Source organism: Doryrhamphus excisus, chromosome 1 (genome assembly GCF_030265055.1).
Source record: "Doryrhamphus excisus isolate RoL2022-K1 chromosome 1, RoL_Dexc_1.0, whole genome shotgun sequence".
NCBI lineage: Eukaryota > Metazoa > Chordata > Actinopteri > Syngnathiformes > Syngnathidae > Doryrhamphus > Doryrhamphus excisus.
Genome location: NC_080466.1, coordinates 29,765,013 through 29,792,546, shown reverse-complemented (window position 1 = coordinate 29,792,546; position 27,534 = coordinate 29,765,013). Strand labels below are relative to the sequence as shown.

Genomic DNA, 27,534 nt, shown 5'->3' with positions numbered 1-27,534 from the left:
TGTGTGTGCGCGCGCTGCTCGGTGCATCACGGCAGTGTGCATTTAGCAGCATCATCCTACGCACCTGCACGGCTCACTGGCTGTCGCACGAACAATATCGCAGTAAAAATACTACAAACATAAGAAAATACCGATAACCTGCACACACAAAAAAACAAACAAAAAAACAGCTTGAGTGAGAACGCTTCTGTTTCTTCTCCTCCTCGCAGTTTTGGACCTCGTCAGACATTCGACTTCTTTTCTCTGTTTGACTCTTCAGGTAAGAGCTATTTTTTATTATTATTTCATATTGTTATTAATTACTGCGTTTGTATGTACTAAGGTGCAACCTAGTACGTTATGCTGCTATTGGACTAATAATGAAAAGATGCAAAAATCCACATTTGCTTTGCCATTTAATAACACATATGAAGACTGCTATTTGTGATGGTGTATTTGTTTTGTATACTATACTTGATTAGAGATGTATTTCAAGTATAATAACACAATATGGTCCTGATGTTGCAAGTGTGCATGTGTGTGTGTAAAGGAGAAAGATGGAGATGTTTTGTGGTGAGGTGTTTTCTATAACCTGCAGCATCCTCTGCTACTTAAAAAAAAAACAAAAAACTATTAACACATATTTGAGTACTCCATCTTTTATGATTTTATTTTACTAAATGTACTTCTTTGTCACTTATATACACATAATTTTTATTTCTATTCCACAACATCACACTGCATTGTTCAAGACTATTTCGCCTCAGAGAGCCAGGGCTCCTTCTCAAGGTCATCCCCTGTTGGCAAATGATGGGAATGGGAGACTGTGTTATGTAATCGCCTGGCTGGGGGGCTGGGGGGCCGCCCCCGGTAACCTTACTGATGTGTCTTTATATCTGTACCTGCTCCCTCACGTGCATTCATGACTTCTTCATTAGTTTACCCTCCATGGATAAAGCAAAAGGATGTCACTCCGAGGCACGGATAAATAAAAGTTGCATTTTTTTTTTTTGCGATATTTAGCAATATTTTACATATTGAAGAGCGGCTCTTCCGTCAAAGTGATGTCGTGTACTGAACAAATACTGCAAAATGCAATACAAGTTAAAGAAACAGTCTTGATATTGTTTCCTGTGGTACCTGTTTCGTAGTAATCACCGCTACTATTATACAGTGTTCCTCAAATAGTGGGGCGGGGCCCCGTGGGGGAACTCGGTGAGGGTATACTCATCTACACTAGTCTAGCAGTGTGTTTATTCATGCTTGTGCCAGCAACTCATGCAGTGGTTTATACAGATAAATAAAATAAATACATTAATATTACAGGTTATGAATGGTATTTCAAATTCTGTCCCCTGCAAATTCCGTCCCATACGTAGGTGAAGCACATGCAATCCAGAAAATGATATGTAAATGTTACACTTAGGGGGGGAAAAAGTGGGCTAATAAATTGACAATAAAAGCATAAATACTGCGGATTTCAGAAAACAACAGATGGAATGATACAGCGCTCTACAAGAAGCAATGAAGTCTGTAAAATTAAAATTAAAATAAAGTTAAAATTAAAAAAAATCCAAAAATTGTTACAACTATAATGATGAAAATGGTAATATTAATGATGATTATAATAATGGTGATAAGAATGGTAATAATTATAAAGATTATAACAATAATGATAATAATGATAATGATAATAACAATAATAATATTACAATGATAATAATAATAACAGGGGAAACAAGACTGTGGCATGAACATGATTATATCTATGATTAAGCTTTTGCTTCAGCCTACTCCTTTTGGGCTTGTGATCAGATAGTTGAATACAAATGTAAATAATGCAAAGTTATATTTTCATTGATGTAAGAAATGCACTGTAATGTTTCATATGTTTGCCCAAAAAAAAAATAATTTTGGAAATCATGAGCAGAAATTATTGATACCAATATGATCGGATATTCCATTGAGTTATTGGGATGTAATGTCCAATGTAATGGACAGTGATATACCGTATTTTTTGGACTATAAGTCACACTTTTTTTCATAGGTTGGCTGTTCCTGCGACTTATACTCCAGAGCGACTTATAAATGAAAAAACTGGACACCTTTTCTGTTCATGTTTATTTTTTTTGTGTAGCTTAATAACCATTGTGTTAGCATATCTTACACCAATTCAGCCTGTTCTCTATTATTATCTCTTTTATTATTGTTAGAACTTGCCTTCCAAGACGATGTAATGTCTGTTTTGGTAAAATAAATTACCCGCAAAAAATGTAACTTATACTCCAGTGCGACTTATGTATGTTTTTTTTCTACTTAATTATGTATTTTTGGCCTTGTGCGACTTATAGTCCAGAAAATATGGTATATAGTAGAGTTGCAACAATTAATCAATTAATTGATGAGCATCCAATTAATCTGCTGCAATTTTGATATTTGATTAATTGTTATTTTGATTTAGAAATGTAAATATCTTCTTTTCAGCATCTTAAATATTACTAGCACTATAAAATACATATAGTACAACTTCTTAGCATATCTACACCCCTTAACCAATGACTCAATTAATCATAACAAGCTTTAGTCGCAGCCTTCTTATCTAGTGCCAGCTGCATTATTCTTTCCTCTTCCATTTATTTTTTTAATATTTTATATTCACATTATACATAAAAAAAACTGTCCCTTGATCTTGAACATTTAATTTCATCGCCACACTGTTTTGTCCTATTATACTTGTCCCTTACAGAGGACAACACATGCGGTGCTAGGTGAGATAGAGGGTGTGTCTTTTCCTATGAGGTACATTCAGTTCTCTTCACAATAGGCCACCATTGTGGAGGTCTGTTCTTTCTAATGAAGTATACGAGAATACATTGTTTTAATCTACGGCGGCTGTGTGTTTAAAAACCCATAGTGAAGAATTGTTTGAATGTCTCCAGCGCGCTTCATCAACATAACGTACAAGAGAGAGGACAGCTTCACACTTTATGATGAATATAAATGGTGGACGGTGGACTGGATGTTACACACAGTGATTCAGCAGTGGTGCTTGTTGTGGGAATGTAGGCGGAAGGTGAAATTGCGTTTTTTTTGCTGAAACAGTAGACGTGCTGGGTCGATGATTTCCCTAAACGTGATGATGCATACGTTTTTTTTAAGTAGTGACACAGCAAAACAGCCACAACTGAGCAGAAACAGTCGATACCGTACCGTATATCTATTAGCTACTTTTGTCTTTTTTTACGCAGATTTCGGACATGTTTCGGACATACAAATGTAACCACATAGTTTTTTGAATGTAACTTCTTAAGAATGTCCGAAACAAATCAGCCATACTGTACCATATGCCTTTATGGCATACGCAACTCTGATATTAATTCTGAAGGGGAAATATCTGTCAGTCATCGAACTGCAACAATTAATTGATGATTAATCGATTCAGTTGATCTACAGCTATTCAAATTTTGCTTCGAACTAACTTTATGTTTGGTTCATATTGGCTTGGCCCATGTTACATTGATACATGTATCAATGATTAATCGATTGTCCAATTAATTCACGACTATTTTGGTACTTGATTAATTTAATTTTCCATCTTTTATGATATGTTGCTTACCAAACCACTAACTGTTTGTGTTTGGTTCATATTGACTTGGCCCATCTAGGGCCTAATTGATGACTCACTGATTAATTGATTGTCCAATTAATCAACAACTATTTTGGTACTTGATTAATTGAATTTTGCATCTTTTGTGTTTTTTGTTTTTGACCAAACCACTAACTGTGTTTGGTTCATATTGACTTGGCCCATGTTGGGCCAAATACATGTATCAATGATTAATCGATTGTCCAATTAATCTACAACTATTTTGCAATTTAATTAATTGAATTTTGCATCTTTTCTGATATGTTGCTGACTAAACCACTAACTGTTTGTGTTTGGTTCAAATTGCCTTGGCCTTTATAGGGCCTAATAGATTAATCAATGATTAATTGATTGTCCAATTAATCAACAACTATTTTGGTACTTGATGAATTGAATTTTATGTATGATATGTTGTATGTAATGTTCCTTACCAAACCGCTAACTGTTTGTGTTTGGTTCATATTGACTTGGCCCATGTTGGGCCAAATACATGTATCAATGATTAATCGATTGTCCAATTAATCCACAACTATTTTGCGATTTAATTAATTGAATTTTGCATCTTTTCTAATATATTGCTGACCAAACCACTAACTGTGGTTGCCTTGGACTATATAGGGCCTAAAAGATGAATCAGTGATTAATCGATTGTTCAATTAATCAACAACTATTTTGCTATTTAATCAATTGAATTTTGCATCTTTTCTGATATGTTGCTGACTGCTGGTTCATATTGATTCTGTACACCGAGGGTCTAAAAGTCGCCATTTGTCTGTTCCCTGGCTACTGAGGACCTAAAGGCAAGGGCTCGTCCGGGATTTGAACCCAGGTTTCTCACACCCGAAGCGAGAATCATACAATCCTAGACCAACGAGCCACAGAGAAAAAGGGTGTGGTTGTACTGGACATGCAAACAACACAGCAAACTCAGTCGTGTTTATGGGGTGTATTCCGACAGGCATATTTTTTCACGGTGCACACAAATTTGGCTCACACCTCTGCGAGGAAACATCCGTCAACTTGCAGCTGCTGTGTCGGGTCTCAATCCATCTAGTCTGACAACAAACTATAACAAAGAGACAAACTGCTGTCGGGCTGATTTGTTTTTCGCACTTTCACTGCTGTTCCATGAACGCTGACATTTTCTCAAGGCTGCTACATTATAAGCTTAGACATCAGCAGTTATTCACAGCACACTCGTCAATTCTCTTCAATAAGACTCAGAAATATTACATCAATATTATACAGAAGATGAATTTCATTGTACAGTAAACCTCGGATATATCGGATTCAATTGTTCCCACTGGTTTTGTCCGATATAAGTGAAATCCGTTATATGCGTATACCGGAAAATGTCCGTTTTACGCATATATCGGATTTATATCCCCTATATGCGTAAATCGGATTTTATCCGTTATAAAAAGGCACTTCCTTGACTATGTTTCCAATGTACCTGGACTGGGCAATGAAAAGAGACGTAAGGTAATGAGATTTTAACTTTATTGGACTCTGAGCATAACAAATTGTTAATTAAGTTATTAATTGTTGTTAATTATTGTTATTTCCAATAGTGAGGTTAAGATCTCATTCACTGCTGTGCTAGTATTATTGACGTCACTCACTTTTATATTTGTCCTAAATCTGAATAATAAACGTGAATATAAATCGCGCAGGCAACGCTGCAAATGACGTCGTATAGCGGCCTGTCACGATTCGGCGAATCGGAGCGCCACGATGCGGCCATCCGATATATGCGAGGGAAATTTAATGGAAATGCATTGGAACGGGACTGGAGATTTTGTCCGAAATAGGCGAAATCCGTTATAAAAAATCCGATATATGCAATGAATTTTTATTGGAAATGCATTACAGAAAAATCGGTTCTTTTTTATCTGTCCGTTGTGAGCGAATTTCCGATATCCGATATATCCGATATATCCGAGGTTTACTGTACATCTATTTGTACTCAGTTGAGTCATGGGCTTATTTTGTTAAGATTGTTGTTGGTTCAGCCTCAACTATTTTGTGGTGTAGAGCAGTTTTCCCCAAACTTGATTCCACCAAGGCACAAAGAGCGGAATCCTGGTTAGAGTCATTAATCCGTCCCAGTAGATTGGACTCATAACGTAACATAACTGAATCATGGAAATCCGTATGGATTTGTGGTGTTGTTTTGCATTGAGGGTAGTGTTGGTTGTGTTAAACTTCCCTGGTTCTGTGCCACTGTGGTGGACTTGTGCATGACTGGTTTTGCACATTTGGAAAACTTGATATCAGAAACGGGCTGCACGGTGGTCGAGTGGTTAGCGTTCAATCCCACCCTCTGCCATCTCTGTGTGGAATTTGCATGTTCTCCCTGTGCATGCGTGGGTTTTCTGCGGGTACTCCGGTTTCCTCCCACATTCCAAAAGCATGCTAGGTTAATTAGCGACTCCAAATTGTCCATAGGTATGAATGTGAGTGTGAATGGTTGTTTGTCTATATGTGCCCTGTGATTGGCTGGCGATTGGCTGGCGACCAGTCCAGGGTGTACCCCGCCTCTCGCCCCGTGTACCCCGCCTCTTCCTGTTCAGTGCAAAATAAGCTTCATAATAATAGATGTTTGATAAGATCTTTAAACATTTTTATTCATTCATTTTATACCACTTATCCTCACAAGGGGTGTGGGGGTGCCAGAGCTTATCCCAGCTGTCTTCGGGGCGAGAGGCGGGGTACACAGCCTGGACTGGTGGCCAGCCAATCACAGGGCACATATAGACAAACAACCATTCACACTCACATTCATACCTATGGACAATTTGGAGTCGCTAATTAACCTAGCATTTTTTTGGAATGTGGGAGGAAACCGGAATACCCGGAGAAAACCCACGCATGCACGGGGAGAACATGCAAACTCCACAGTGGAATTGAACCCTTGTCTCCTAGCTGTGAGGTCTGCGTGCTAACCACTCATCCACCGTGCAGCCCTAAAACATTTTTAGAAGTAATAAAATAAAATTAAAGAACAAAATAATCAATAAAAAAAACAGCAAACATAAATATTGTAATGTCGGCGGTGCCAAAACAGTAGTGGTTCTCAACTGGTGGATTGGATCCCAAAAGTGGTTCTTCGGGCTGTTTTCAGTGGCTTGCAGGTCCTTGCATAAGCTCACTTTCTTTGCGACACAGCTGCAGATATCTGCTGAAGAAGAAGAGTGTGCCATAAAGATTGACAGATTCTCAGCACTGCAGCTCACGTTGTTGAATAAAAATGACTAATATTGATATTTCACTGCAAGCTGAAAGGATTTCATGGCTTCTAAATATGAAACAAAGAAACAAAAGTAGGTCAAGCAGCTGCTTCAAGGAAGAAAGACAACTGACCTTAAGAAGACACAAAAAAAAACCCCAAAATATATTTTTACTCAGAACTTTGGGGTCACAAGCTATCAAACAGTTCTATGACTGATAAATCACGATGTGGTTATTTATAATACAATAAAAATAGCCATCTTTGTATGTGTGTCCCGTGTAGGCAAAATGGGGAAACAGAACAGCAAACTGACCCCGGAGGTGATGGAAGATCTGGTGAAGAACACAGAGTTTAACGAACACGAGCTGAAGCAGTGGTACAAGGGTTTCCTGAAGGACTGTCCCACCGGACGTCTCAACCTGGAGGAGTTCCAGCAGCTCTATGTCAAGGTGAGTCTTTATATACGTTTATACTGCATAGTCTGTGTATCCATCAGACCAAGTACACTGATGGACCAACTACACTGATACATTTGAAAGAGCACCTCTAAATAAATATGGAAAACATAATAATGCAGTATGTTTTACCTCACATATTTTGGAAAGGAAAGCAATGCATTACTTTGTATTGAACCCCTTTTGTGTGCTCTCTCGCTAATGGGGTTGGGCGATTGATCAGCTACGTCTCTAATGTCTTTTTTTTCTTTTCCACATCATCATGACATGACAGTTCATTTCCACAGTCTGACTCGGGAACAGAGTTAATAAGTTAGTCAAACTAAAATGGAGTACTCAGGGGTCCGCAATTTTAATTTTACAATATTTTTCTTCCTCGAAAATAGGCCTCTTTTTCTATAGAAATTCACTCAAATGTGATAATAATTCTAAATACATAATAAAATGGGTAATATGTACATACCACTGATAGATGTGTTATGTCTTTATGCTTCATTCATAATTAGCGGTGTCACGAGGCACCCAACCACCTTTCATTGAACCGTATCACAAAATTATGGAAGCCCATTTCCGCCACTGAAAAACAAAAAATTAACCCAGTGGTAAGTCGAAATATTGAAATAGAAAGTCGAAATTCTGAGATAGAAAGTCGAAATAACAAGATAAAAAGTCAAAATAACGAGATAACAAGTTGAAATAGAGATGAAAAGTCGCAATAACGAGATAAAAAGTCGCAATAACGAGATTAGAAAGTTAAAAAAATTAGATAAGTCGAAATAATCGAAATAACAAGATAACAAGTTGAAATAACAAGATAAAAAGTCGACATAACCAGATAAAAAGTGGAAATAACAAGTTAACAAGTTGAAATAACGAGATAAAAAGTCGAAATAAGATAAAAAGTCGACATAACAAGATAACAAGTTGAAATAACAAGATAAAAAGTTGACATAACCAAGTAAAATGTCGAAATAAGATAAGTTGAAATAACAAGATAAGTCGAAATAATGAGATAAAAAGTTGAAATAACAGGATAACAAGTTGAAATAATGAGATAAAAAGTCAAAATAACAAGATAGCAAGTTGAAATAACAAGATAAAAAGTCGAAATAACGAGATAAAAAGTCAAAATAACAAGACAACAAGTCAAAATAACGAAATAAAAAGTCAAAATAATGAGATAAAAAGTCAAAATAACAAGATAACAAGTTGACATAACGAGATAAAAAGTCAAAATAACGAGATAAAAAGTCAAAATAATGAGGTAAGTCAAAATAATGAGATAAAAAGTCAAAATAACGAGATAACAAGTCGAAATAACGAGATAAAAAGTTGAAATAACAAAATAAAAAGTCGAAATAACGAGATAAAAAGTTTAAATAACGAGATAAAAAGTCAAAATCATGAGATAGAAAGTCGAAATAACGAGTGCATTGCGTTGTCTCTTAGACGGATGCAGCATTTCTGGCTTTTCAACTGTATTAAAAAGCAGCATTTCTTTTGCAATGACTTGCATCCTGATGTGTAGATTTTGTTCCCGATGGGAAAGTGGGAAGTTTGTTTTGTTGCCTTTAATGTTGCTACTACTTTTGATGAATTCAATACACTGACTCATTGTTGATGCCCCCCCTGCTCATTATTATTATTCCTACATGGGGGGCTGTGGCAAGCATCTTTTTCCCTCTTGACTTCCACTACGTTACCTTGCATTGCTCCTCATGAAGGGCCATTTTTTTTTCTTGGTGTGTATGCTAGCGGCCCCGCCTCCCCCCACCGAGACAAAGTGACTGTTTGACTGACTAGTGTCTCCCTTTGTTTGCCGTTATTCTATCGAACCGTGTTTTATGAAGCGTCTAAGTCAGGTGGTCGGCATCAAAATATGAATATTGTTTGATTCCCAACTTTGTTATGTTGTAATTGATCGTAATGTAACATCATTAAACCAAGCTAACATCAGCTATATTATCACAACATCCTTAGCCTTCTGATTAACTTCGACAAATAAGGTTTACTAACAAGATGAGTGGATCATCCAAATAAAGAAAATATAAATAAAGAAAACACATCCCCGTTATTAACCACATTCGATAAGACATATTGGCACGTTCCTATTCGTTATGACTGTAGCCGGGCAGAAAAGCAACAGAGGCGGCTATCAGATGAGCATCTCCTCATCCTCACGCTATTATGTCGCCCAGCGTATCTCATTAAGCAGCGGGTGTGAATTTATACAATGCCTTATTCATTTAGTCTTGTAAACAGGGATGAATTCAGAAATAAGAGACATTGTGACAAAATAACAGCTATAGTCATTTACAGCCTCGCTGCCGGGAGGCCTTTTGATGAGGATTATTCATGTCTGTTTTAGAGAAAAATATCATTTGACACAAAGCATAAGCAGATTGTGATAATTGCACGTCGTCATGAATGGAAAAAAAGCATGAGCATAATTAACGAGTTTGCTTCATTGAAGCATTTTTTCATGAGCATCCTGTAGCACAGGGGTTTCAAACTCAATTTACTTGGGGGGCCACTGGAGCTCGGGTATGGGTGAGACTGGATCGCATCAGGTTTTCCAAAAAAAAAAAAAATGCATTTATTAAAAACAAAAAAAAATAAAAAAACTTCGCTTTGGTTCCAATTTTCTACAAGAAAAGCTCTGATAAAACATTCCACTGTTCTCAAATATCTTACTTTTTATTTTTCTACACAAAATAAGATGAAAAATAAATAAACAAATCAAGAATAAAGAAAATCAATCAATCAGTAATAAATAAATACATATAATAATAATAATAAAACACCAAATAATAAAAACTTAAGAAACCACATATAGTTGGTGGGTAGACAATTTTTTTTTTTCAGATTAAAATTAAGAAATCATAATTAGAGCCGTGTAGACATGACAAAACACGACTATAGTCACATTTATGCTCTTTTTATTTACAACATATTGCGCAACTGCAGGGTCTTGAGACACATGCTAACTCGCAAACTAGAGAGCTAGCGACCTAAACGGTAGCCTTCAAGTTATTTCCTTTCAACTTAAATAGCCAAAAACCTACCACTTCCACACGGATAGGGAGGATAACTATTAACAGTTATTTAACCTTTAACATGAACATTAATCAAACGTAATAATTTTTTCTGGGTACATGATACCATACAGCATCCATATCAAACTTGCGCGGGCCGCACTAACATTAAACTTTCATATCAAGGCGGGGGCCTCAAAGTAGTGTCCTGCGGGCCACATTTGGCCCGCGGGCCGCGTGTTTGAGACCCCTGCTGTAGCATGAATCAGACGTCCCATGCCAGCTCGCATTGTAATCGGTGTAAGAATAAAACATGAATCTTTTATCACCGGTGCCAGGAAATGCCAGAGGGTGCTGTAGTTACATAAGACTCTCCTGCACGGGCACCGAGGTCGCAAGTTCACTTCCTTTAAATGCCAATGGAGCTCACGCATCAAAGCACAGCCAGAGAGGAAAGAGGCAAATCTTGCCATCATGGCCTTAAAACTTATAATCGCCACAATTATAGCAGAGCACATATGTTGAGACACTTTACATTTACATTTAAGAGGGTTTTCATTCAGCATTTTTTTTTTGTGTAAGAAAATGATTTTTATCTGTTAATAGGCTCCGCCCTCGGCCATGTCTATGTGGAATTGAATATAAATGAATGAATGAATGTTAATAGGCTGTTGTTTATGAAGAGGGCGGCACGGCGGTTTAGTGGTTAGCGCGCAGACCTCACAGCTAGGAGACCAGGGTTCAATTCCACCCTGTGTGGAGTTTCTCATGTTCTCCCCGTGTATGTGTGGGTTTTCTCTGGGTACTGCGGTTTCCTCCCACATTCCAAAAACTTAGATATTTAGGCACAAAAAAAATGTTTCTAACCTTCTAAATATTTTTATATAACATTATAACATTTTAGAGCCCTCCAGACATGAAGTAACACCCCTATAGTGAACTTTATACTCATATTACACATTATAGTAGACATAATGAGAGAAAATAAGATGACGAGTGATTAGCGCGAGGGCCTCACAACTAGGAGACCCGAGTTCAATTCCACCCTCGGCCATCTCTGTGTGGAGTTTGCATGTTCTCCCCGTGCATGCGTGGGTTTTCTTCCGGGTACTCCGGTTTCCTCCCACATTCCAAAAACATGCTAGGTTAATTAGCGACTCCAAATTGTCCATAGGTATGAATGTGAGTGTGAATGGTTGTTTGTCTATATGTGCCCTGTGATTGGCTGGCCACCAGTCCAGGGTGTACCCCACCTCTCGCCCGAAGACAGCTGGGATAGGCTCCAACACCCCCTGCGACCTTCATGAGGATAAGCGGTAGAAAATGAATAAATGAAATTCTGCTATATTGCGTAATAGGAGTGTAAAGTTGACAATAGGGGTGTTATTTTACCTTTAGACATCTCTACAATGATATTTTACTATGCTAACTATGCTAAATAACCCTACTTTGTAGAGATTCCCTATATTTAGACCATAGAAAATCTGTTTTAATGTCATTAGAGTCCTCTAGTCATGAAATAACACCCCTACAGTCACCTTTACATTCGTATTCCCCAACATAGTTGACCTAATAACAGAAAATAAGCCATCCTGAGGGCTGCACGGTGGAGGATGGTTAGCGCGCAGGCCTCACAGCTAGGAGACTCGAGCTCACCTTCTATTTACAAGGTTGATGAAGTGGCCATGATGCATTGCGCATGTTTGTTTTTAATCAATTCTGTTGGAAAGAAGCACGTTGAGAATAGCTGTCCAGATATAATAACACCAGAAAAAATTGCTAGATTTGTTGCTAGTCATCTTGAACACTGAACCCTCCTGCTACATCTTCTTCTTTTCTAGCAAACCATGGTGTTCAGAAGGCAGACTTACGCTGCCGTCTACTGTTAGTAGTTGAAACAACAAGCTACATATATTCAGTCCTATTATAATGTGCTAACGCTACAAATGTATGGGATAGACTACTGGGAATGAGGATGGAGGATTAATGTATGAGTTAAGGTAGTTCGGAATATTTTCATGCGTGAGGATGGATGATGGATGCATCGACAATCTGGAGGGGTCTAAATCATTGCTAGATGTAGCAGCAGTTACTAAGTTGTTGCAACACTAATCCCTGCTGCTACATCTTCTTATTCCCTAGCAGACCAGTAAATCTAGTCTCACAAATTATGGGAAGAAAAAAAAAACGGTGTGTTGTGACCTCACATTATCGGGACAGATCGTTCCTGTGAAAAGTGACTCTACTTCGTGCATGTGTGTGTGGGGGGGTGCAGCGATGGGGGGTGAGGGATGGTGGGTGGCTGTCATTCGGTGGGAGGGTGTGGGAGATGGCTTGAAAGCTTACGACGGGAAAAGTACGCAAAGTACGCAAGTGTGAGTGTGCATTATTTATTAGTTATTAGTAAAAAATGGAGTCACACAACAACACGGAGGATGAGTTGTGTGACAATGTGAGCGTGAAGTGTGGAAGTGGGGAAGTGTGGAAGTGTGGAAGTGTGTGTCCTCGCTCTGCATGCATGCATGCATGCATGCATGACATTGGTGAGGCAACACCTGTGTACCTGCAGTACATCTCTTTATTTATTCCCGCTCTCCATCATTCTCATTTGTGTGCAGTTTCTTGTCAGTACCTTTCAGTCCACAACACCCCCCCCCCCCCCCACCCACACACACCCCCACCCTTGCCAAGGTGCTAAGTACAGCGTGATATCCTCCCCGCCATTTGCCAGTCTGAGATACAAATGTCTAAATGCACTGTTTGGGTTGAATGTACATTCTGTTCTCACTTTTTTTTTTCAATTCCTTCTGTGCTGTCTGTCACTTTATTTATGTCCCCATTGAATGTATGTACATTATGTACAAAAACAAGACATGACAACTTTAACTTTAGCACATCAACAGCACAATTTGTATTGGTTAGGTTTGTCAGGATGACAAATTTTGTGCAAAAAATTATCTTTGAGGCTGCACGGTGTACAAGTGTTTAGTGCGCAGGCCTCACAGCTAGGACACCCGAGTTCAATTCCACCCTCGGCTATCTCTGTGTGGAGTTTGCGTGTTCTCCGGGTACTCCGGTACTAAACGACTCCAAATTGTCCATAGGTATGAATGTGAGTGTGAATGGTTGTTTGTCTATATGTGCCCTGTAATTGGCTGAGCCACCAGTCCAGGGTGTACCCTGCCTCTCGCCCCGAAGACAGCTGGGATAGGCTCCAGCACCCCCGCGACCCTCGTGAGGAAAAGCGGTAGAAAATGAATTGATTAATTAATTAAATTATCGTTGCAAGTGGTTAGTGCGCAGGCCTCACAGCTTGGACACCCGAGTTCAATTCCACTCTCGGCTATCTCTGTGTGGAGTTTGCATGTTCTCCCCGTGCATGCGTGGGTTTTTCTCCGGGTACTCCAGTTTCCTCCCACATTCCAAAAACATGCTATGTTAATTAGCAACTCCAAATTGTCCATAGGTATGAATTTGAGTGTGAATGGTTGTTTGTCTATATGTGCCCTGTGATTGGCTGGCCACCAGTTCAGTGCCAGAAGACAGCTGGGATAGGCTCCAGCACCCCCGCGACCCTCGTGAGGATAAGCAGTAGAAAATGAATTAATTAATGAATGTTAACTACAGGACGAGTGGTTAGTATGCAGGCCTCACAGCTAGGAGACGCAAGTTCGATTCCATCCTCTGTGTGGCGTTCGCATGTTCTCCCCGTGCATGCGTGGGTTTTCTCCGGGTACTCCGGTTTCCTCCCACATTCCAAAAACATGCTAGGTTAATTAGCGACTCCAAAGTGTCCATAGGTATGAGGGTTGCAACACTAATCCCTGCTGCTACATCTTCTTATTCCCTGGCAGACCAGTAAGTAGTTGAAACAACAAGCTACATATATTCAGTCCTATTATAATGTGCTAATGCTACAAATGTATGGGATAGACTGCTTTTATTGTCGCACAAACATCCAATGCCCATGAAGAGGAAAAGCCTCCAGGCAATGCATCACAACGGAGCGGAATCCATCCATATGTCTATATTCAGGCCAGCATGTGTGTGTGTGTGTGTGTGTTTTCCAATGGCCTCACCACACAAACGCTTCAGCAAACACAAAAATGGAAAGGTAGGTGGAGAGACAGACAGATGCTGACATCATCTGGCCCGCAGCCTGTTTCCGTGAGGAAACGTTTGTCAGCTGATCACAAGGGACACAGAAAGTATTTGGACGTCACGGTATAAGGGGGGGTTTGGAGGGGGAGGAGTGAGCCGAAATAACCTAAGACACGACATAGTCATTCATTCATTTTCTACCGCTTTTCCTCACAAGGGTCACGGAGGGTGCTGGAACCTACCCCAGCTGTCCGAGGGTGGAATTGAACTCGAGTAGAAAGATTATTAATGCAATATTTTCGTGGTTAGAGCATGGAAACTCTGCTTAAAACCTTCTAAATACAGTTTTTAAACATTATTAGAGCCCTCCAGACGTGAAATAACACCCCTATAGTCACCTTTACACCTTTACATTTTCCGTTTAGAGTACAATAGTATGTCTTGTCATGATATTAATACACTGCTCAAGTCCAACTGTAGATCCGGGTTCGGGTCTCCGAGTGGAGTTTGCATGTTCTCCCAATTTGTGCGTGCATTTTCTCCGGTACTCCACATTCCAAAAACATGCTAGGTTAATTGACCACTCCAAATTGTCCATAGGTATGAATGTGAATGGTTGTTTGCCTAAATGTGCCCTGTGATTGGCTGGCCACCAGTCCAGGGTGTACCTGAAGTCAGCTGGGATAGGCTCCAGCATAGAAGTGGCATAGAAAATGGATGCATGGATGTTGCCAAAGACACAATGTGGCAACAAGATCAACACAGTGTTTCTGTGATGTACCTCACAAATTCATGTAAAAGTAGTTTTTAGGGGGCGGCACGGCGGACGAGTGGTTAGCGCGCAGACCTCACAGCTAGGAGACCCGGGTTCAATTCCACCCTCAGCCATCTCTGTGTGGAGTTTGCATGTTCTCCCCGTGCATGCGTGGGTTTTCTCCGGGTACTCCGGTTTCCTCCCACATTCCAAAAACATGCTAGGTTAATTAGCGACTCCAAATTGTCCATAGGTATGAATGTGAGTGTGAATGGTTGTTTGTCTATATGTGCCCTGTGATTGGCTGGCCACCAGTCCTGGGTGTACCCCGCCTCTCGCCCGAAGACAGCTGGGATAGGCTCCAGCACCCCTCGTAAGGAAAAGCGGTAGAAAATGAATGAATGAAGTAGTTTTAGGCGGAATAACAGTAGTGGGCAACATTGTAGACATCCAGAATACTTTATTTTTGCGTGTTACTGATGCATTCAATGTCACGCGGGTCTTTATCCCGGATGAGCGAGAGAAGGTGATTATTATGCTGTGAATGTACGTACATTGCCAAGCATTCACACATACGTACTTCCTGGGCTCACAGCTGGCAAGCAAACACCCTCACCCATCTTCGTCTTCTCCGTTACTTTCGCCTGACTTCAAAGTGCGTCACAAGGAGCGGAGCGCAACCCCCCGGCCGGGTCTACCTGCCAAACCTGGCAGCCAAGCGATGAGTCACACTCTGTTCGATGCCCTGCTTGGCTGCACGTCTGTATCTGATTTAGAATACAGTCAGGAAATAGGGTGTGAATATTGTAGGCATTTGTTAGGTTGTTATGATTGTTATGGTTGTTATGTTGTTATGGTTGTTATGTTGTTATGTTCTTAAACCAGAGTTAGAATCCAAAAGGGAATTGTTCATATGTGGATGATTGATAGTTGCAGTTTGGCGCAGTTTTACAGTCAATAACTTCTTCCACTTCCTGATTCCACTCAATATCTTCAGTTTTGTTGGTATCCTGGCCAAAAAAAGGCATGTACTGTAATCCCTTGTTTATCATGCAGACTTGACTTATGTATAAATCTAATATTTTCATTACTATATAGGTTTGAACATTATTAGAGCCCTCTAGACCTGAAATAGCACCCCTATAATCACATTTACACTCATATTACTTCACATAGTAGACAGAATAAGACCAATTAAGAGTGTGGGGTGGGGACAGGAAGTGACATCAGTGCTTGAGTTTTAGCTTGGAGTGGGTTCCAGCCACAACAGCAGCCTGTGTTAAGAGATTGAGTCTGTCTTGTATTTGCATTTGAGGTTGTTTAGCTATTTTTAAGCTTCAAAACATTTTAATGTGAGCGGCACGGCGGTCGAGTGGTTAGCACGCAGACCTCACTGCTAGGAGACTAGGGTTCAATTCCACTCTCGGCTATCTCTGTGTGGAGTTTGCATGTTCTCCCCCCGTGCATGCATGGGTTTTTGTCCGGGTACTCCGGTTTCCTCCCACATTCCAAAAACATGCTAGGTTAATTAGCGACTCCAAATTGTCCATAGGTATGAATGTGAGTGTGAATGGTTGTTTGTCTATAGGGTACAGGGTGTACCCCGCCTCTCGTCCAAAGACAGCTGGGATAGGCTCTCACACCTCCCGCGACCCTCGTGAGGATAAGCGGTAGAAAATGAATGAATGAATGAATTTTAGAGCCCTCCAGACATGAAGTAACACCCCTATAGTGAACTTTATACTCATATTACCCAATATAGTAGACATAATAAGAGAAAATAAGATGTTTTTACGCTGCATGGCGGACGAGTGATTAGCGCGAGGGCCTCACAGTTAGGAGACCCGAGTTCAATTCCAAAAAAAAAGCGGTAGAAAATGAAAGAATGAATGAATGAATATTTTAATGTAGGCAGAACATATGTAAGATTTGTTTATTTTTTTGTTTGTTTTTTGTTCTAAATTTTAGGCTGATTTATCAATGAATATTACACTATTTTGAACAAAGTGTGGAGCGGATTAAGTGTATTAGCGTGCAATCATTTATCCCTGTGGAGTGACATTGTGTGTTCCACATACTTGTGTTTTTTTTTTTTTGTTGCACCGTGAGTGAGGAAGGAATTTTGGTTGGATGATTTCCAAATTTTTTGTCGTTTGTGTGCTGTCTCAGCATCAATCACAGGGGATTTACTGTAAGACGGACAGCCTCATAGAAGAGTCCTTTTGGAGCTAGTCTAAGGTTGTCGTTAGCGTATGCATGTGTGTTTCCATGTATGTGTGTGTGGACACCCCGAAGCCATGGAAGCAGCAGCAACAATAGCAATGCGCCGGCTGAGTTTCACCCTCTGCCTTGCATGTCACTCTGGGTTTATGTAAGAACGAGCACAAACTCCGTCCCCACTCACGCAGACCCCCCCCCCCCCCCCTCACACACACACAATCACACATGTTAAATGCCCCTACAATGGATTATACACACATTCCCATCCTCTCTCCTTCCCGAGCATCCGCACTCTGCTCAGTGATGCGGCAAAGACACGATGCTTGGACAAAGAAATGTAAATAACCGTAAGCAGCAACGGCCAGTGGAGTCGACCCGAGGTTCGGGCTTGTGGGGTTTTCTCCAAACGGGGCTTCACTGCATCTGACAATGTTAGTAAAGTCAAGCATGAGACTACGACGATATTTACATTTACACGCCCCTCTGGTGACACGCCAGGCATCATCTGGAACTGACATACAGTAGATAGATAGAGCAGGAGGACCAATAGAAAAATAATATAAGGGGGGGTTGGCCTTGGTTTCTGCTTATAATAACAGCAGGATTTCACGCCAACCATAGGGACAAAGTTGCAAACTCCAACTATAAGGAAAATTCATAAATTCGTCCCATTATAGTGTAGGTAGCGCCAAACCTGATAATATAACAAAGAATAACAATACAATCAAATACATAATCATACTTGTCCATTTTTTTGTCCATTTTTTAATAGAAATCTTTTAATTATAATGATAATAACAATAATAACAATTATGTAATGTAATGTAATATAATATAATATTCATTTATTCATTCATTTTCTACCGCTTATCCTCACGAGGGTCGTGGGGGTGCTGGAGCCTATCCCAGCTGTCTTCAGGCGAATAATCTAATCTAAGATGATCTAATCTGATCTGATCTGATCTGATCTGATCTGATCTGATATAATATAATATAATATAATATATTTTTTTTCATTCATTCATTCATTGCTGGAGCCTATCCCAGCTGTCTTCGGGCGAGAGGCGGGGTACACCCTGGACTGGTGGCCAGCCAATCACAGGGCACATACATATAGACAAACAACCATTCACACTCACATTCATACCTATGGACAATTTGGAGTCGCTAATTAACCTAGCATGTTTTTGGAATGTGGGAGAAAACCCACGCATGCACGGGGGAGAACATGCAAACTCCACACAGAGATGGCCGAGCACGCATGCACGGGGGAGAACATGCAAACTCCACACAGAGATGGCCGAGGGTGGGATTGAACCCTGGTCTACTCGCTGTGAGGTCTGCACGCTAACCACTCGACCGCATACATTTGTTCACTTCCTGCTTTCCTCATATAATTTACGTTTGTAGTTTGTTTTTAAATTTTATTTTATTTTATTTTATTTTATTTTATTTTACTGATGTTTCTGACACAGCCCGCCAATAGTTGATATCACTGGTCTGTTGTGTAACTCTCACAAGTGTCACTAAAAACCTTTTTTTTTTTTGCAATCCGCACGTCTCTCTTTTTCGTCACAAATGCACGCAAAACGTTGACGCTTTTTGAGTCGTGTCAAAGTCCCGTCAGGACCCGAATTGAACCGCAGCTCCAAAAAAAAAGTTCACGGTTAAAAAAAAGTCCAACAAGAAGCTCAGTGAAGGAAAAGAGATTTAAATCGCTTAAACCGGAGATCGGTTTCATTCGGAGGGGATTATGTATTTTTTTTTTTTGTAAACAATTTGGCTGAATTTGATCCTTTTTTTTGGTTTCCAGATAGATAACTCCAGTGGAATATAATCCAGTTACATGCAAAGCGCAACTCCCTAAACTGCATCAGAATGCACATGGAATAACGGAAAAATCACCACATTTTTTAAAAAATCCTGACCCCTTGCGAGCTCATCACTGCAAGCTTTTAAGCTGCAAGATGTCTGTCCAGCTTAGTCGTTATCTGAAGAGCAGGCAGGCAGGCAAACACAAACGGGAACGCCAGAGGGGGGGCTGCTAAAGGGGGGGTTTATTTTCAACCCAAACTTGCTAAATCCTTTTTCTCACTTCCTGATGAGCTTCTTCTTTGTGAGATTTCGCCAGCATGCGAGCGGTCAATTTATTCATCGCTTCTCCAACGTTGAGAAATGGCTTCCATTGAAGTGCAACCAGTCAAGTGTCTCCTCCTTTTTCCCCTTCTCTGCCAATCCCTCGCCAAAGTGCTGGGATCGGTACCCAATGCCAGCTTGCAGCCTGATTATCGAGGCTTTCATGTTCTTGCTTAACAACAGAGTGTGTGTGTATGTTTTGCATGTGTCTTCTTCTCCGGCTCACGCTACCGCTGATGTTAGCTTGTAGCAAGCCAGCTGTGCCTGCAGCCTGGCTACTCCTTCGAGCGAATCAAACAACCCGGAAAGTAGAAAAAAAATAAACGGGACAAACCAAATGATCTGACATTTAGGTTAAATAAAAGGCAAATAAAGTAAAGAAACTTAAAAGTGGGGCTGTACGTTGGTGGAGTGGTTAGCACGTAGACCTCACGGCTAGGAGACCCAGGTTCAATTCCACCCTCGGCCATCGGCCGTCTCTGTGTGGAGTTTGCATGTATTGTTGTTATTATTGTTGTTATTATTGTTGTTATTATTGTTGCCATTATTGTTGTTCATGTTATGTTATTATTATTATTATTATTATTATTAGTAGTAGTAGTAGTAGTAGTATTATTATTATTATTATTATTAGTAGTAGTAGTAGTAGTATTATTCATTTTCTACCGCTTTTCCTCACGAGGGTTGCGGGGGTGCTGGAGCCTATCCCAACTGTCTTCATTATTATTATTATTATTATCATTGTTGTTAGTATTAGTATTAGTATTAGTATTAGTATTAGTATTAGTATTATTCATTCATTAATTTTCTACCGCTTTTCCTCACGAGGGCCGCGGGGGTGCTGGAGCCTATCCCAGCTGTCTTCATTATTATTATTATTATTATTGTTAATATTATTATTATTATTATTAGTAGTAGTAGTAGTATTCATTCATTCATTTTCTACCACTTTTCCTCACGAGGGTCGCGGGGGTGCTGGAGCCTACCCCAGCTGCCTTCATTATTATTATTATTGTTGTTAATATTAGTATTAGTATTAGTATTAGTCATTCATTCATTTTCTACCACTTTTCCTCACGAGGGTCGCGGGAGTGCTGGAGCCTATCCCAGCTGTCTTCATTATTATTATTATTATTATTATTATTGTTAATATTATTATTATTATTAGTAGTAGTAGTAGTATTCATTCATTCATTCATTCATTTTCTGACGCTTTTCCTCACGAGGGTCGCGGGGGTGCTGGAGCCTATCCCAGCTGCCTTCATTATTATTATTTTTTTTTATTGATGATTAATAAATTACATTGATAATAAATTGAAATTTAAATGGATTTCCTACATTTCCTACAAATGGATTTCCTACATTTTCATGTATTCAATTCATTTCTTTAACTCCTACTTTTATTTGCGTCTCCTATTTGTTGATGTTATTTCCTTTACACAGGAAGTGAACAAACTGTTTATGAGAAAAACGTGAATAATGTGAACACGATCACACGCTCTACCGTCCTCAATCAAGGAAATTTGGTGGAAGGCATCTCTTGTTAAATGCCAACCCCTCGCCATCTGCTGCCATGCTGGGCTTCTAACAGCGAGCACGCTCAGATGGCGGAAATCTCACAGTCGCATTCCCTCCCTCTCTTGTCCCAATTTTTTTTTCCTCTCTCTCATGATTTTACGTAACACAACGTGTTTCGTAACTTGGCACTTAGTTAAGGGGCTGGGATGGCTTCCTTCCATCGCTGCTTCCATCCTCCAGTCGACGCCATGTCTTCTTCCTGTTTCCTCTTCTAACATGTCCATAGGTATGAATGTGAGTGTGAATGGTTGTTTGTCTATATGTGCCCTGTGATTGGCTGGCCACCAGTCCAGGGTGTACCCCGCCTCTTGCCCGAAGACAGCTGGGATAGGCTCCAGCAACCCCCGCGACCCTCGTGGGGATATGCGGGAGAAAAAGAATGAATGAATTAATTAATTAATTTTAGAGCCCTCTAGACATGAAGTAACACCCCTATAGTGAACTTTATACTCATATTACCCAATATAGTAGACATAATAAGAGAAAATAAGATGTTTTTACACTGCATGGCGGACAAGTGATTTGCGCGAGGGCCTCACAGCTAGGAGACCCGAGTTCAATTCCACCCTTGGCCATCTCTGTGTGTGAGTGGCTGGACGTCGTCTTGTGAGACAGTCACTCACCTTTTATGTTGCAGAGTCAAACAACATCGCTGTCGCAGAAGTCAGTTCACTTAAACATTTTCCAGCAGGAAGATGAGCTGTAATTGTTTATTAATGTTTACAACTGAAATTAACACATTTTATGTCTTTTCGCTACAGTTCTTCCCTTACGGTGACGCGTCCAAGTTCGCCCAGCACGCCTTTAGGACTTTCGACAAAAACGGCGACGGCACCATCGACTTCAGAGAGTTCATCTGTGCGCTGTCCATCACATCTCGGGGCAGCTTTGAGCAGAAACTCAACTGGGCCTTCAACATGTATGACCTGGATGGAGACGGCAAAATAACACGGGTGGAGATGTTGGAGATTATTGAGGTATTGACCTGAATCCCAACCCAACCCCCCCCACCCCAATTTAGCCCCCTAGTGTGAAAGCAGGGAAACCTGCTGGATGTCTCAGATATTCCAGGCCAATTCATATGTTGCCTTCAAGCCTGGAGCTTTTTTGGGAGGGAGGTCCAAAACCATCCACACTGTGTGAGCTTTTCTTGTCCTTCAACGCCTCCCAGAGGTCAGAAGCGGAACGGCCCTCATGGTACCATGAATAGCGGTCAATTTCATCAAGAAAGTCCTCACTTCCTAAGGTCTTTAGTGTTTGTCATTTTGTAAAAGATTACTCGGACCCCCCCCCCCCCCCCCCCCCCCCCCCCGGTCGAGTGGTTCAATCCCACCCTCGGCCATCTCTGTATGGAGTTTTCTCCCCGTGGTTTTTCTCCGGGTACTCCGGTTTCCTCCCACATTCCAAAAACATGCTAGGTTAATTAGCGACTCCAAATTGTCCATAGGTATGAATGTGAGTGTGAATGGTTGTTTGTCTATATGTGCCCTGTGATTGGCTGGCAACCAGTCGAGTGTGTACCCCGCCTCTCGACAAAAGACAGCTGGGATAGGCTCCAGCAACCCCAGCGACCTTCGTGAGGATAAGCGATAGAAAATGAATGAATGAATGAACTCCGCTTCCTCCTTTACAGGCAATCTACAAAATGGTGGGCACGGTGATCATGATGAAAATGAACGAAGACGGCCTGACGCCCGAGCAGAGGGTGGATAAGATCTTTTCCAAGATGGATAAGAACAACGACGACCAGATCTCGCTGGAGGAGTTCAAAGAAGCGGCGAAGAGCGACCCCTCCATCGTATTACTCCTGCAGTGCGACCTCCAGAAATAAGGTGAAGGGGGGCGAGCGGAGCACCCCCACCGCCAAGCCGCCGCCGCCGCCGCTGCTGCTGCTGCCACGGACTGCACAGAAAGAATTTCATGTTCCATTCAGTTTGCAGCTATATTTCCACTGAACAAAAAAATGAAATATATATATATAAATATATGCTCGGACTACCTTTCAATGGATCTTGCTTCTTGTGTTTGAAACACTTGTGTGCATGAGAATGTTATTTGCTTTAAAAAAACACACACACACACACACACACACTACATATTAACACCATGCACAAACAATATATAAATATATTCAATTATTCCAAATGCCAAAATGTGAAGTGTGCAGTTTTTTCGGAACATCAATGACGTGCTGCACTGGATTTGCCGCTATATTCTATTATTATTCCACTGATGCTACTCGTACGTGTTTTACCAAAACCAAACCAAATTCCTCCCATCATGCATCTGCCTCTATACGTCAAATATTTATCTCTAGGTGATACTCCAACAGGTGGTTTCCTGCTCAAACATGCTCGTACCGTCACTTTAAAAGAAATAAAACCAGAAAAAATACACATGTGGTTACTTTGCATGCCTTTAAGTTCCGCCTTAAAGTCATTCTGCGCCCTGCGATGGAAGACGAGAAAAGCCTTATCCGAGCTGACGCCTGCGAGTGAAAAAAAAACATTTTAACCGGGTGGTGTTGTGCTACATGTTCTTTCCCCGCCGCTTGAACTCGTGGGAGCATGTGTCCGTTGTAGATTCGCTGTCATAGAACCTTGTGCATCGAAACACAGTCACTTCGAGAGGTTCTATGTAGGGATGGGTATTTCTAGCTTACTTAGGGCCTGTTCTATCGTACCGTGCCTCAAGTCGTTCTGGTTATCATTAATAACCGGCGGGAGAAACAATTGCATCGGCACATGGCTGCATTGCATGTCCGTGCATGTGCTCATGCATGAGCATAAGTGTACCATGGGCTTTGATGTTAGAGATTAGTTCACGTCCACTTCGTCTTGGTTATCCTGATGATACAATGTTACCGTTATCATTAATAACTGGTGAGAGGAATTATCATATTAATTGGAAACATCCCAGCTGTGTTCCTATGCAAGTGCAAGCATAATGTGGTCTTTGATGTTCAATCTGTGTTGATTATTTTGATGATGAAAATTTAGCGTTGTCTATAATATCTGACAAGAACAATTATTAATAACTGGTGAGAGGACATGTCATGTTGATAACAGGAGACGTCTTGGCTGGGTGCATGTGCTTGTGCATGAGCAAGTGTACAATGAGTTTTGACGTTTGGTTTGTTTTGGTTATTTTGACAATGCAAGGTTACCATTATCCTGAATAACTGGTGAGAGGACTCATATTATAGACAATATCTTGGCTGAGGGTCTGCGTGTGCGCACATGCATGGGCAAGCGCAATGTGGGTTAAGATTTTGGAGATTACTTTGCTTCGTTTTGGTGATGAAAGGTGACTGTTATTATTATTAACTGGTGAGAGGACTGATATTGAGTTTAGGAAACATCCCCGCCACATCTTGTGCATGTGGTCATGCATGGGCAAGTGCACCGTAGGCTTTGATCGATTCGATTTAAATATTTTGATGATGCAAGGTTATGGTTATTATTAATAACTGGGGAGAGGACTCATTGTAGTAATTATAGGCAATATCTCAGCTGAGGACCCATGCATGTGCTCATGCATGAGCAAGTATACGGTGGGCTTTGACTTGGATACCATTTTGCTTTGTTTTGGTTGATTTGATGATGTAAGGTTGCAGTTATCATTAATAACTGGCAAGAGGTATCACCATTAATTGTAGGCAACATCGCGGCTGGGTGCTAATGCATGAGCAAGTGTTTCTTGGGCTTTGACTTTCAATTCAGTTTGATTATTTTGATGATGCAAAGTTGTGGTTATCATTAATATCTGGGGAGAGGACTTGTTATATCGAATGTAGGCAATATCTTGGCTGGGTGCCCCACGCATGAGCAAATGCACCATAGACTTTGACTTTGGAGATTATTTTGCTGCATTTGCAAGGTTACGGTCATCTTTAATAACTGGCGAGAGGACCTAAATTCATTCTACGAAACATCCCGACGGGGTGCCTGCGCATGTGTTCATGCGTAAGCAAGCGCACCGTGGTTTTGATGTTCAGTTCATTTGGATTACACAATTTTGCTGATGTGAGGTTACGGCTGTCATTAATAACTGGCGAGAGGAATTGTCATATTCATTCAGGTATGACCAAATACCTAAGCATAATGATCATAGGAAATATCTTGACTGGATGCAAATCATAAACTAGAAACCGTTAGCTTTGACGTTCAGTTTGAAGACGGTTTCTGTTATCATGAATAACTGGTGGGAGGACTTAATTCTAATAAACATCCCGGTATGCGCTCGTGCATCAGCAAGTCTTCACTTTTCCACATGGTGCGTCTTTCTGGTTATTTTGATGAATGTGATGATGTGAGGTTACGGCTGTCATTAATAACTGGCAAGAGGAATTGTGATATTCATTCGGGTATGACCAAGCATAATGATCATAGGGAATATCTTGACTGGATGCAAATCATAAGCAAGAAATCGTGAGCTTTGACGTTCAGTTTGAAGACGGTTTCAGTTATCATGGATAACTGGTGGGAGGACTTAATTCTAATAAACATCCCGGTATGCGCTCGTGCATTAGCAAGTCTTCACTTTTCCACATGATGCGTCTTTCTGGTTATTTTGATGAATGTGATGATGTGAGGTTACGGCTGTCATTAATAACTGGCAAGAGGAATTGTCATATGACCAAGCATAATAATCATAGGGAATATCTTGACTGGATGCAAATCATAAGCTAGAAACCGTGAGCTTTGACGTTCAGTTTGAAGACGGTTTCAGTTATCATGGATAACTGGTGGGAGGTGATTCTAAGAAACATCCCGGCATCCCGGTAGGTGTTAATACAGGTGTTAATACAGGCCCAAACACGGTACAAGAACAGCCCAACATCCTTTAAATACTATACTATATACAATAAATACTATAAAAAAAATTGACAAAAATTTTAAGTAAAATTTAAGTTGTTTTTTTTTTTAGCTTGCAGGTTGCATATCAATACAATTAAAAACAGTTCATAAAAATATGGAAAACAAGTCTTGTGCTGCATTTTCAATTCATACTTCAGGAGCTTTATCGTCACGGTAACAAGAGGAACGCGTCCGAAATAATTCATCCTCCACCCACTCCGGCTTTTTGTACTTTTTTACTTGCCCCACTCTCTCGTCGTACGGATGCATGGTCGCGTCAGCGTGGGTGGAAAGTTTCGAAATGTGTGAGATACCTCCTGAGAGAGCCCCGTGGTTTTACCTTTCAGTAAGTCCGCCCGCCCGGTACACGTTTAACTCCACACAGCCTAGTGCATCATGAGCTATGTATGTCCTAATACACAGTACTGCAGTATTCCTCAAGCAATGTGGCTTTGTCCATTGTCGGTCCTTGAACCTTCTTTTAGTTGTTTTGGATTCTTTTGGCCCCGTGTTTCTAACTGGTTGCGTGGTTGCGATGAAGATACCAAATGTAAGCAAAGGCAACTGTGTACAAGGATTCTTTTGTAGCATGTATTGTGTTCCTGACGACATGGCTGCACTACACCCTGTGTTGTGATTTAATCTAATAAAAAGAAACTCTGGGCTGTTTTGTCTTCTTTTTTTTACTTGAGACACTACAACATAATATATGACAATGTGAATGAACTATGATTTATTTTTGAGCAATTACTTTTTTTAAACAGATTTTTTTTACAGAGTTGTGTGACATCCCCATCAGCTGTGTTGACTCCACTTGGACCAGTTCTGGACGGATTTGGGTGATGACCAACTAGTTCCAGTTAAGAGTTTGGCTACTCAAAACAATATGCGTTCAAAAGAGTAAATATGTTTGCATTACAAAAATTCCTCATTGAAGAGGATGACTTTAGTGTTTTTTGTTGCCAGGAGGAGGATGAGGACAGCAATGATGATGATGACAAAAAAAACGGAATACTTTGTCAAAAATCATCACCTTCAAACTCAAACTTTTTAGATGCTTCTAGGGCCCCTGTTGAGTGTGTATGAGGTTCCTCTGTCTTTTGGACCAGAAAAGTGCATTAGAAGCAAGTTGAAAAAAACGAAGAAAAAAAACCCAGACATACTTTACGTTTTTTGTCAAAAATCACCGCCCTCAAACTCTGGCATTTTATGCCATTTTTGGATGACCAACTAGTTCCAGTTAATTGCTGAAGCCAATTAAATACAGAGTTTGGCTACTCAAAACAATATGCGTTCAAAAGAGTAATATGTTTGCATTACAAAAATTCCTCATTGAAGAGAATGACTTTAGTGGTTTTTGTTGCCAGGAGGAGGATGAGGACAGCAATGATGATGATGATGATGATAATGATGATGATGACAAAAAAACGGCATACGTTTTTTGTCAAAAATCATCACCCTCAAACTCTGGCATTTTATGCCATTTTTGGATGCTTCTGGGGCCCCTTTTGAGTGTGTATGAGGTTCCGCTGTTTTTTT

General features: G+C 40.4%; 1 protein-coding gene across 1 annotated transcript; it reads left to right on the top strand.

Annotated features, from left to right (window-relative positions):
• Positions 1-17: 17 nt before the first annotated feature.
• vsnl1a (visinin-like 1a) lies at positions 18-26,660 on the top strand. The gene is made up of 4 exons (XM_058076715.1): positions 18-259; positions 7,140-7,306; positions 21,898-22,113; positions 22,770-26,660. The coding sequence occupies exons 2-4, from the start codon at positions 7,145-7,147 to the stop codon at positions 22,965-22,967; spliced, it is 576 nt and encodes a 191-aa protein (XP_057932698.1). The 5' UTR covers positions 18-259; positions 7,140-7,144; the 3' UTR covers positions 22,968-26,660.
• The last annotated feature ends 874 nt before the right edge of the window (positions 26,661-27,534 follow it).

What these genes read in the sequence shown, in the direction of transcription:
- vsnl1a (XM_058076715.1), top strand. Translation starts at nt 7,145, where the DNA reads ATGGGGAAACAGAACAGCAAACTGACCCCGGAGGTGATGGAAGATCTG. An exon ending in TCCAGCAGCTCTATGTCAAG is followed by an intron (nt 7,307 to 21,897) that starts GTGAGTCTTTAT and finishes TTTTCGCTACAG; the next exon opens with TTCTTCCCTTACGGTGACGC. An exon ending in AGATGTTGGAGATTATTGAG is followed by an intron (nt 22,114 to 22,769) that starts GTATTGACCTGA and finishes CCTCCTTTACAG; the next exon opens with GCAATCTACAAAATGGTGGG.